Source organism: Microtus oregoni, unplaced genomic scaffold (genome assembly GCF_018167655.1).
Source record: "Microtus oregoni isolate MIOR12 unplaced genomic scaffold, Mior012 000072F_ref0000427, whole genome shotgun sequence".
NCBI classification, from domain to species: Eukaryota; Metazoa; Chordata; class Mammalia; order Rodentia; family Cricetidae; genus Microtus; species Microtus oregoni.
The window spans coordinates 4515207-4527785 of record NW_024543979.1 but is presented as its reverse complement, the minus strand read 5'-3'; the positions used below and the strand labels follow the sequence as shown (position 1 = coordinate 4527785).

General features: G+C 43.6%; 1 protein-coding gene across 3 annotated transcripts in view; it reads left to right on the top strand.

The window, feature by feature from the left end:
* Klhl8 (kelch like family member 8) overlaps window positions 1-12579 on the top strand; it is a 48501-nt gene that overhangs the window by 26255 nt on the left and 9667 nt on the right. For 2 of the 3 annotated variants that reach the window (XM_041642143.1, XM_041642144.1), the window contains exons 2-5: window positions 1685-2034; window positions 5848-6396; window positions 7625-7811; window positions 11887-12030. In XM_041642143.1, the coding sequence (XP_041498077.1) occupies window positions 1825-2034; window positions 5848-6396; window positions 7625-7811; window positions 11887-12030 (1090 nt within the window). In that variant the 5' untranslated portion in view covers window positions 1685-1824. Of the gene's footprint in view, window positions 1-1684; window positions 2035-5779; window positions 6397-7624; window positions 7812-11886; window positions 12031-12579 lie in introns of those variants that run through there. The other variant, XM_041642146.1, reaches the window with a different exon arrangement.

Here is a 12579-nt window from a genome sequence, read left to right as displayed (position 1 = left end):
ACAATCATCTTTCAGGAGGAAATATGAATTTTGGTTTATGGTTTCAGAGATTTCAGTCCACACTTGTTCTGTCCGAGCACCTTTGGGTCTGTGATGAGGTCAGTGTACCATGGTGGATGTGTGTATAGAGGAAACTGCGCACCTTACAGTGGTCAGGAAACGGGAGGGAAGTGAGCGGGGTTCTGGTAACCCAGCATCACATTCTGGGGCATGCCCTCCCTAATCTGATCCCCCTACCAGGCCCTACCTCTTTTAAAAGGCTTCATCACCTCCCAATAGTGTCGCAAGTCTGGCAGCAAGACCATTTGGCACATGGACTGCTGCGGGCCTTGGGGATCCAAACTCTAGATGTGCCTGTTGTATATAACGAATTATAGAAACTCTAGTGACTTAAAATAGCATACTTCTCATCTCAGTTTGTGTGGAGCAGAAGTCTGTCCTTGGCTGTATTAAAAGCGGTCAGGCTCCATTCTCACATGTCTCTGCCATGGAAAATTCTTGCTTCTATGGTTTATTTCTTCTCAGTGTATGGCTGAGGGTCCTAGGTTTTTACTGTCAGGTAGAGGCCTCCCTCAAGTCCCAGGGGTTGCTTTACATGGCGACTCCATGGACTGCAGAGAGCCTTTCTCTTCAGTCTCCTTATACGGCTCTGTGTAGTCTAACGTAATCAAGAGTGTGGCACCCCACCCTCTTCCCACATTCTGTAGCTTACAGGTTGGTTGTAGACAGATGTGACCTGTTAGGGACCACCATCATGCATCTGCCACGGAAACTTCAAGAACGTATTAGTAACTACAGTCCCTAAGTTTGCAGCACACATTTTGCTTCCTGACGAAAGCTGAGAGGTGATGTAAAGAACCCCTAGACCTAACTTTCTGGCTAAGGCATTTGTAATTCTCAAAAACTGCATACCATTGCAAGCCTCCATCCTAACACAGACATCTGCAGCAATGTTCACAGTTCTCTAAGTGCCCTGGTGTCAACTGCACATCTGGGACCCTCAGGATAGCCCTGTTTATAGAGAAAACCTCCAAGAAAGATCACAGTCAGTATGTGGTAGCAGATGGTTAAACTTAAAACCCTTCGTTTCTATCAGGTAGGCAGAATTGTAGCATATATCTGTTAATGATAAGAATATTCATCAGATATGCGTATTAATGATGTAAGTGTGATTTTGTATGTATAAGTTGTATATGGAAATGCAGATACAGTGAGGTTTGTACACTACCGATCAGCTCTCCCTGTTTCTGGTTGTATATATTTAACTCTTGAAATATTCCTGTGAGTGATGAACCCATTTCCCAGAAGAGATAACTAAGGTGGAGGCAGTGTCTAACTGGTGGAATCAGTCTGACATAGAATCTAAGAAGAACCTAATTCAATACAAATAACCTTTGAACTTTGCTTTGTATCCTCAAACAACGCTTCTGAACTTAAGCTTTTGAGTTCACAGCTTCTGCTTTTGAAGCAGTGCAGCCGTGTTTATGTCCTTTAATTATTCTTGTATTGAATCTTAAAGATGTTCTTCTGCTGATGTAGTTAGCTGAAGTGAGTCATGTGACATTCAGTGTCAAGTTGCAGGGCGTTCAGCATGACCAATGTGGTTGCATGTATCATATTGATAAATTATAATCATAATGCCTTTTAGTTTATCTTTGTGTTTCATTGTTTTTTAACGTTTCAGAAAACTATGACAATTGAAGGAACTTTGAAAGATGTCTGAAGTTTAGTGGCTACCTCTGCCTTCTGTCTTCTCACCCCTAAAAGGGAAAAAGGAATAAATGGGATGTTTCATAACAGAGCTACATAAAAAGAGCTTTGCAAATGGCTTCAGAATCTACCAATGGGAAGCCAGCTAGGAGTCACGTGACAAAGGGGAGGCGCCAGCACCAGCCAGCGAGAAACAGGTCCTCTGTCAGCGAGTGCGACAGCGATGACTCCTTCACCTTTGAAGCCAACGAGGCGTGGAAAGACTTCCATAGCTCTCTCCTCCGGTTCTACGAGAATGGGGAGCTCTGTGACGTCACTCTAAAGGTGAGGTCTTTCCTTTCCCCAGCTTCTTTGGTACAGCACGGAAAATGAGAGTTCTGTTCTTACAAAAATTAGGTGTCATACGGTTCCGTCATTACCTTAGTCTCAGTTCTTTGTGAATCAGTGTCTCCTGGGTAGCTCACGATAGCCTCGAACTGACGATCTTTCTGAGTGTGGGATTACAGGTGTGTGCTACACTGTGCCTGCAAATAGGCACGCTTTTATGCTAATTCATTTTATTGGAATTTTTCATATAATATATTCTGCTCACACTTTCCCCTCCCTCACTTCCGCCATATCTCCCTACAATCCACGCACCCAGCTACACACACACACACACACACACAAGCACATGCACGCACGTGCATGCTTTATAAAATAAACAAACAAAAATACAAACAACCTAAGGAGGGAGACAAGAAACACACACACACAAAATCCACAAAATCAGAAACTAAAATACTCAAGCAAAAGACGAGTAAGACAAAAAACTGCCCCAATAAAGCACATGAGACAAAAGTCTCCACAGTACCACTGAGGTCATTTGTCCTGGGCATGGAGCCTGCCCTTAAGTGTGATTCCATTGGGGAAAACTAACGTTTCCTTTTTAAGTGGTTATCAAATGGAGACAGCTCCTTGGATGGGAGCAAGCCCACTTCCCCCTCATCACTGGGACCCCGTCTGGCTTGGATCTGTACAGGCCCTGTGCGTGCTGCCACAGGCTCTGTGAGGTCATGTGTGTCAGTCCTGCTGTGTCTGCAGAGCCCTCTGGCTTCCTGCAGGCCTTCTGCCTCCTCTGCACGGCTCCCTGAGCCCGGAGGGGAGGAGTTTGGTGAAGACGCCTCGTTTAGGGCTGAGTGCTCCAGAGTGTCTCTCTCTCTCTCTGCACACTGTCCAGTTGTGGGTCTCTGCAGGAGAAAAGTGTCTCTGATGGCTGAGTGAGGCACCCATCTGTGGACGTAGTAGAACATCATTAGGAGTCATTTTATCGCTGCTTCTTCAGCAGCACCATGGTATTTGGTACCACCTGAGCAATGCCAGTATGGGTTCCGTCTCCTGGAGAGGCCTTAATTCCAATCAGAGGCTGATTGGCTGCCCCCATAGTGTTTGTGCCAGTGTTTCACCAGCATGTCTTACAGACCGGTCAATGTCATCGATCACCAGGTTTGTAGCTGAGCTGGTGGTTACCTTTCTTCCCTGGTAGCATGCAGTGTCCCTCCCAGTGCCATGAACACTAGCCAGTAGCGGTGAAGACTCGTTAGCAGCAGCTCAGCTTCTCCGTCATCAGTGAGATCTCTTTAACAATTGGGCCTTTCCCTCAATTTGTGGAGAATAAGCAATTTTTTTTGGCAATAGCCTGAGATGTTTGGAAGTTCCTAGAAGGCCTTTGGGCCAACAACTCTGCTGACATCAATTCCTGACCCTGGAGGTTTCACTTGGTTTTGAGAGATGTCTAGTTGGAACATCGTCTCTATGGTTGTTGGTGCCTCCATTTAGATTTCTTTCATATATGTATTATATATTTAGGATGCTTCTATAGTAATAGGCTTTAGGACCCCATAAATGGCCCTCAGTGTTAGTTGTCCCTCTCCATATTTCTCCTCTTGCTTTTCTCATCCCATCCCTCTTTCCATTTAATCAGCCCACCCCAGTTCTCCCAACCACCCCAATTTCTCCATAGCTGTCTATTCTAGTTCCCCTTCTTAGGAGTCCCGTACTGGGTACCTAGCCTTGGTGTAGCAAGCACATCAAAGGCTTCAAGGCTGACATCCACATGTATGAGAAAACATACAATATTTGCCTTTTGGGGGCTGGGTTACCTCAGGATGATTTTTTTCTAGCTCCTTCTATTTACCTGCAGATTTCATAATTTCGTCTTTTTAACATGAATAATATTCCGTCGTGGAACTGCACCACGCTGTTATTACCCATCCATCAGTTAATGGGTATCTAGGCTGCTTCCAGTTCCTAACTATTGTGGATAGGCACAATGATGATGACTTGGTATCCCTACAGTAGGAGGCAGAGTTCATCGGGTGTAATTTGAGGTAGATATACTCCCAGGTTCCTGAGGGACCGCCATGCTGATTTTCATAGTGACTGCACAAGTTTGCACTCCCACCAGCAACGGATGAGTGTCCCACTCTCCCCACATTTCACCTGCTTGAGCTATCAGTTGTTTTATTGCTCTTGGCTATTCTGACTGGTGTAAGATGAAATCTCAAAGTAGTTTTGCATTTCCATGATGACTAACGATGTTGAATATTTAAGTGCTTCTCAGCCATTGGTTTTTCATCTTTTGAGAACTCCCTGCTTAGTTCTGTTAAATAGGGGTATTTGTTTTCTTGATGTCCAGTTCTTTATAAATTTTAGATAATAACCCTTTATCATAAGTGTAATTGCAAAAGAACTGTTCTCATTCTGTGGCCAGTCTCTTTGCTCAAATAGAAGCTTTTCAGTTTGATGAGGTCCCATTTATTAATTGTTGGTCTTAGTGTCTCTGCTAATGGTGTTCTGTTCAGAAAGTCTTTTCCTGTGTAAGTGACTTCAAGACTATTTTAACTTTCTCTTCTATCAGCCTCAGTGAATCAGGTCTTATGTTGAAGTCCTTGATCAGGTGGGAGTTTAATTTTGTGCAGGGTAAAGGTATGGATCTGTTTACATTCTCCTACTGAAGCTATCTGGGTTCACCAGTACCATTTGTTGAAGATGCTCTTTGTTTTCCCGTGTGTAATTCTGACTTCTTTGTCAGAAATCAGGTATCCAAAGGTGTGTGTGCTTATGTCCGACTCTTTGGGTTCCATTAATCAACATATCTGTTATTATCCCGGTACCATGCTGTTTTATTACTGTAGCTCTGTACTGCAACTTGAGATTGGTGGTGGCAACACCTCCAGCAGCTCTTTTATTATTCAGGATAGTTTTCATTATCCTGGGGTTTTGATGTGTGTGTGTGTGTGTGTGTGTGTGTGTGTGTGTGTGTGTGTGTGTTTGTGTGCGTGTGTGTGTGATGGAACTGGGAAGAGAAGAAGGAGGGGAAACTGTATTCAGATTATATTGTTTGAGAAAAGAATCTATGTTTAATGAAAGGAGAGGAAAACCCCACTCAAGTGGAAATTTAAAAATTAATTTAAAATAAAAAATTTCTGTGAAGAATTGTGTTGGAATTTTGGTGGAGATTTCACTGAGTCCGTAGATTGATTTTGTCAGGATGGCCATTTTCACTATATTAATCCTACAGATCCAGGAGCATAGGAGTGCTTTCCATTTTCTTATATTTCTTCAATTTCATTTTTTCGATGTCTTAAAGTTTTTATTATACAAATATTTCACTTCCTTGGTTAGAGTTACTCCAAGATATTTTTTGAAGTTATTGTAAAGGGTACAATTTCTTTCTGAGTCCATTTGTCATTTATAAGAAGGCTATTGATGGCCTCGGGAGGCAGAGGCAGGCGGATCTCTGTGAGTTTGAGGCCAGCTTGGTCTGCAAGAGCTAGTTCCAGGACAGGCTCCAAAGCTACAGAGAAACCCTGTCTCAAAAAACAGAAAAAAAAAAAAAAGAAAAAGTTATTGTTTCACAAAATGATCCTTAAATATGAGATAATATAGAAAACATTAGTTTAGTGTGGCAGATTTGGGAGATGAAAATTATGTTCTTTAAGCAACTGGCCTAGATTGAAGCTAAGGATTGCATTATTCAAATAAGTCCTCTAGTCTAAGCTGCCTAGAATGTGGTCCTTGTCCACAGTGTGTGTCCTCTGCTGCCCTGAGGGAGTGTGCTAGAACTGCCTTCTCCCCGTGTGTGGTTTTGAGCAGGTTGGCTCGAAGCTGATCTCCTGTCACAAACTGGTGCTGGCTTGCGTCATTCCCTACTTCAGAGCCATGTTCCTTTCTGAAATGGCTGAAGCCAAGCAGGCGCTGATCGAGATTCGGGACTTCGACGGCGATGCGGTGGAAGACCTGGTGAAGTTCGTGTACTCCTCCCGGCTCACTCTGACTGTGGACAATGTCCAGCCACTCCTGTATGCGGCGTGCATCCTGCAGGTTGAACTGGTGGCCAGGGCTTGCTGCGAATACATGAAGCTGCATTTTCACCCCTCCAACTGCCTGGCAGTACGAGCCTTCGCCGAGAGCCACAACCGGATCGACCTCATGGACATGGCGGACCAATACGCCTGCGAGCACTTCACTGAAGTGGTGGGATGTGAAGACTTCGTGAGCGTGTCACCCCAGCACCTCCACAAGCTGCTGTCCTCCAGCGATCTCAACATCGACAGCGAAAAGCAGGTCTACAGTGCGGCCATCAAGTGGCTCCTAGCCAATCCCCAGCACCATTCCAAGTGGCTGGACGAGACCCTCGCACAGGTAGGGCTGCAGAGGGCTGTGTGCAGGTGAGGCTGCGTGGAAGCGGATCTGCGCTGTGCCGTTTCTGTGTGCTGTCATTTACAGAGTGTAGTGCTCTGGAGTTAACTCTTCATGGCCTGTGCAGTTTCTACACTATGGCAATCTGCACTTGTTGTTCTTGAATGATTCCTAGTTCAAGTATTTAAAATATCGATATGAAATAGTCATGGATACAGTGTTAGGACACAGTTCTACCCATAACATACCTTACTTTATAATGAAGTTTCTAAGTTTTAATGACTCATTTTCCTAATGAAAGTGTAGTTATTCCTAATGATTGTAGATGTATTCTGGAAAAAACCCACATATTATCACTTTGGGTGCTAAAGTTTCAAACCTCAGAAATGTGTTTGCTATGATTGTTGATGTTTTTGACTGTACTGTGGGTGCCTTGATAAGGAACTAACAATAAGCCTTCCAGGGTCTGTACTCCATGTTCCCCTTTCCTTCCCTGTTATCTTCTTTTGCTCTCCCTCCACCTCTCCCTCCTTTTGTTTATTTTGTTTACTGAGAAGTGAAACAAGACTACTTAGAAGAGAAATGGTTTCCTTTACTTACCCTTTTCTGAAATTAATGCTTTGTTACAACTTTGGAATTGATAAACATGCTGATCGATTAGGGAGGAAACTCAGTGGACAGCTTGCTTGCCTACCGCGAATAAAGCCCTGGGTTTGATCCTCCGCACGGCACAAGTCAGGCATGATAGTGCATGCCTGGAACCACAGTACAGAGGAGATAAAGGCCGGAGGATAAGAGTCAGAAAGCATCCTTGGCTCACATTTGAGACCAGCTTGGGCTGCCTTCAAATCTGTCTGAAAATGAAACAAAACGACAAAACAAAACCAACTAAAAACACCGGGTACTTGATTCAATTTATTGTTTCTTGGAGACAGAGACAATGTAGCCCAGACTAGCCTGGTACTCTCACTGAGAGGCCCCAAGTTCAGGCTCCTCCTCTCTTGGCCTCCCATACTCTGGGAGTACAGATATGATTAACCATGCTCAGTGATACTTGGATTTAATAAAACATTTTAATGTTGTTATCAAAATCTTAGCATATTAAGAACAAATTTATATTTTTACTCAGAAGAAGAAAACATATCAAAGTGTGATTATAGTTGTTTTTTAAAAGCATGTCTAACAATTATTTTCAACTTTTACTTCACATGTAACTTGTCAATGATTTTAGGTTCGTCTGCCGTTGCTGCCGGTTGATTTTCTTATGGGTGTGGTGGCAAAAGAGCAGATTGTCAAGCAGAACCTAAAGTGTAGAGATCTGCTGGATGAAGCAAGAAACTACCACCTTCATTTGAGCAGCAAACCCGTCCCTGACTTTGAGTACACGGTCCGCACTACCCCAAGGAAGCATACAGCCGGTCAGTGAATTATTCCTCGTCTCAGCAGCTTGCCAGAAAGGGTTTGACGTAGTTGAGGGCTATTGGTTATGTGTGCCTACACTTGATAGCCAGATAATTCGGGTCTGAGTGTCTTAAGGGAGTAATTAGTCAGTAGGGGTGTGTGTGTGGGTGTGTGTGTGTGTGTGTGTGTATGTGTATTCATGATTCTTAATGTACATCATTTAGAATACTAACATGGCAGTTTTTTGGTTTTGAGTTTGGTTTTATTAGACAAAATCTCATTGTAGCCCAGGCTGTCCTCAGACCCACAGCCCTGCCTCTGACTCCTGAATACTTGATCGCTGTCATGCACTACTGGGCCTGCCTACAATAAGCCAATTTTTATAAAAGACTGTAAATCCTACAAAATCTGAGGCAAAGGCTTTTCCTCTGAGGTCTTCCCTGGTTCTTTGGGCAGATTAGACACTACTGGGGCCTTTAGAAAACTTTGTTGGAACTTGTTTGACTGTGTTGTATTGTAATTTGTTTATTGACATGTCTCGAGACTGACCTATTCTTCAGAAGTGGCTGAAGATCTTTAAGGCTTGTATCGATAGTGCCAGACGTTGAGCTTGGCACACGTCACATATTTCAGTACTTGTCATTGTATTTTACAGAGTCCAAAGAAAAGCATAAAAACATACCTAACGGGGCTGGAGAGATGGCTCAGAGGTTAAGAGCATTGCCTGCTCTTCCAAATGTCCTGAGTTCAAGTCCCAGCAACCACATGGTGGCTCACAGGCATCTGTAATGGGGTCTGGTGCCCTCTTCTGGCCTGCAGGCATACACATAGACAGACTATTGTATACATAATAAATAAATAAATATTAAAAAACATACCTAATGTTTGTGTGAAAGGCTGTGTTAAACCCTTAGAATTTAAAACTCCTATACTTTAAGAAGCACATACTTTCCTATTAGTTATACTATTTTCCACTTTATATTTCCCCAAGAAAAGTGTGTGTGTGTGTGTGTGTGTGTGTGTGTGTGTGTTGTTTTGAGATGGGGTTTTATACATCCCAGGCCAACCTGAAAGTCCACACATAAACCAGGCTGAGATTCAAGGTATGTATCACCATGTCCTGATCACTTTTATTTCATATTTGGGGGATGAGAGAATACAAGTGAAGTGCAGGAGCTCAGCCAACAGAATCCTGTACATCAGTTCCCTCGCATTGTTACCAGATAGCGATGTGGGGAGAGGCCCTGACAGCCGTAGAGTCAGCCTGAGTACGAGTTACCTGCTTCTGAGGATGTTCTTCCAGATAATTAGTAGTGTGAGAAAGACTGTTATTTCTTCTTCTTTAATGTCAGTAAATAGAGTTAAAGTTTCTATTTCAGTTATGCCTTTAATCCCAGCACTTTTGAGGGAGAGGCAGGTAGACTTTTATCTTGTGACTTTTATCTAGTCTAGACAGTGACTATGTAGACTTCCAGGCCAACCCTGTTTCCCCATCACAGAACTCTGTTTTTGTGAATCCTGTCTCATATAGTTAAAATGTTTAATTAAATTCTCTAAGTTCACCATTTTCTCTGCTTGTTTGCTGTGGGGATGAAGCCTGGGGCTTTGTACGTGCTTGGCAAGTGTTCTGCAAACCAGATTTGAATTCAGCCTTGGCTCATGCCAGAATATACCAGACTTTCGTGTGTGTGGTCTCACATGTCAGAAGATTGTTACAGAACAGGGTTTCACAGAGGACCCAGCCTTCGGTCAGAGAGATGGTGGTCCTCCATTCAGGGACGTGGTCTTCCATTTAGGGATGGTGGTTCTCCATTTAGAGAAGAGACAACTAAGAATTAGGCTGAAGTTTTCCAAACTCTACAGAAACAACATTTGTATTCTGATAGCTTTGCCTCCTTTTTATTTCTGTTTGTTTGTTTCATAACATGTTCAAAGATCACCTATGTAGTTTAGAGAAAATGTCATCTAAGAATAAGTTTACATTCTGGGATTATAGTCCCGCCACTGCCGTTATATTGGACCAATTCCTTAATCTTCCAAGACCTTGGTCTATTATAAGATTGACTGCATGATCTTTCTGATCTCCTCTTACTTGGGTTTCTCCGACTCAGAGTGTGAATTCGTGGAAAGGGGAGCGCGAATGGGTAAACGCATTCATCTTCGTAATGACTCATTAAATAACATTAAATGCCTGTTCTTGCAGGCTCTGGGCTGTCTGTACGTGCAGACAGACAGCCTGTGTTGGGGAATTTGGTCTGGTGCAGGGAAAAGACAATTGAACAGATAAATTCAGTAGAGCATTGCAGGTGCTGTGGCCACCCAGTGAGGTGACCACCCAGTGTGATGACCACCCAGTGTGGTGACCACCCAACGTGGGGTGCAGAGGATGATGGAAGCTGCTTTGTAAGGGACAGGAAAAGTTTCCAAGAGAGAATAAAGCTCAGCCTTTTCTTCAAAAATCTTCAGGATGCCTTTTAGGAGGAAAATGGCTCCCTTTATCTCCCCAGAGTGCTGAGGACATGCCAGACACTGTCTGCTTAGTGTGTGATGCTCACTCCCACAGTTGTCCTCTAGTTATGACAGTCACCACAAGCGCTATAGGAGTCCCACAGTGGGTGCTGGATGCGCTGGATACGTGCGCTGGAGCTTGGCTACTGCTGGGGCTGACTGGAGGGCATGTATGCTGTGCTGAAGGTGTAATGTTTTCTTGCAGATCTGGGGACGAACCCTGGCCTTCAGTCAAGCGTTCTAACCCTGAGCACACACATCTCTAGCCCCAAGACTTTACCATGACAGCACTCAGTGTTTCTCAGAGTGTGGTGACAATGGCCACCCCAGGAGCCTGTTAGAAATTCAGTCCTTAAACCTTTCCCCAGTGACTGAGTCAGAGAATCTAAGGATCAGCCCCCAGATCTGTGCTCTACACCTTAGATGGTTCTGAGTCACACTGAAGTCTCTGTCTTCCAATTGTGGTGAGTAGATATGGAATATGGCACCTTAACCATCTTTACAATCCAGGGCATTTGCTGAAGCTTTTTGGATAGAGGTTATGGGAGCCCATTGAAACAGCTTTTTATTAGATTGTCCTTGTCTTAGTTAGGGTTTTATTGCTGTGAAGAAATGCCATGACCATGGCAACTCTTATAAAGGAAAACATTTTGTTGGGGCTGACCTACAGTTCAGAGGTTTAGTCCATTATTGTCACATCAGAAAGCATGACAGGCAGCGCACAGGCAGACATGGTGCTGGAGGAGTAGCTGAGATCCACAGGCAGCAGGAAGAATGGCATGCTGGGCCTGGCTTGAGTGTTTGAAACTTTAAACCCCACCCCCAGGGACACACTTCCTCCAACAAGGCCACACCTCCTGGTAGTGCTGCTCCCTGTGGGCTGTGGGGCCGTTGTCATTTAATCAGCCCAGTTCTGTTGGCTGACTGGAAGGGCTGGGATCTTGTAACTGAGTCATAGCCGGTGATATCTGCACCCACATAGTGGCAGCTTGATAGGGACAGGTGGGACATGTCGGGAAAGGAAGGAAGACAATGCTCTGGACACAGGCTGTCTGGGCTCTGTAGGCCTCTAGTGGCTGTGTGGCTCGGCGTGTTCACTGAAGATGCTGAGATACAGGCAGTGTAACACAAAGATGAACCTTTCCTCAGAGCATAGAAAGTGGAGAGTGGCCAGTGGGCGGAGCATGGAAACAGGATGGAGACCTAGAAGGAGGCTTCCAGACAGGTAGAGTGTGTTTAACTCTGTCTTGTGTTGAGAGGGAAACATGGGATGTTGATTGAAGCAGATAGCTGTGCAGAGGTTCTCTTTGCAGTATAGGAATACATTTGTCCTTTTTCCTAAATAAAATCAGTTCCATTATGACTTTAGCAAGGACACTTGTAATGAGTGAGGATATAAGAAAGGATAGATAACCGATGAATCATAGTCTTTGAAAAGTTCAAGGAAAGGGGGGAAAATTAGATTTTATAACTCATCCTTTAAAAAAAAACATTACTCAGAATTTGGCAATTGTTTTCCAACAGATAAAAAAATAAAGTTTTCAAAGCCATGATATTGACCTGTGTCTTGTGCTCTGCCTCTAGGTGTGCTGTTCTGTGTGGGTGGCCGAGGAGGCTCTGGTGACCCCTTCCGTAGTATTGAATGCTATTCTATCAGCAAGAACAGCTGGTTCTTTGGACCAGAAATGAATAGCCGGAGGCGACACGTGGGTGTGATCTCTGTGGAAGGTGAGCCCGCTGTTGCTGAAGTGACATCATTAAACTATGGTGCTCTTCTTCATTACATGAGCTTTGAGATTTTCTCTTTATAAGGAAAAATATTAATTGTAATATATTGATGAAATGTTTGAGTGGTGGTCATTTGCCTGCCTCTGTCCACAGATGTTTGGCATGTTGGTGTGATTAGCATATTGGCATATAAATTAGCACATTGCTATGTAAATTAGCAGGTTGGTGTATAAATTTGCATGTTGGTATATAAATTATCATGTTGGTGTATACCTTTAAAACTGAGCAACTGGGAAAGCAAAATTCTTGTGACTGGGTAGCACATACTTATAATCCCAGCATTTGGAGACTGAGGCAGGAGGATTTTAATTCCAGGCCAGCCTGAGCTACATGGCAAGACCCTGTTTCAAATTGCCAAAGGCTGAGAATGTGTCTCAAAAGTAGAACACTTGGCTTACATATAAAATGTCCTAAGATCAATTATAGTAAATCTTTTGGTTCTAAATCAGTTTTAGTTTTTATTAAATTTTTTTCAAGAGAAGGTCCCTT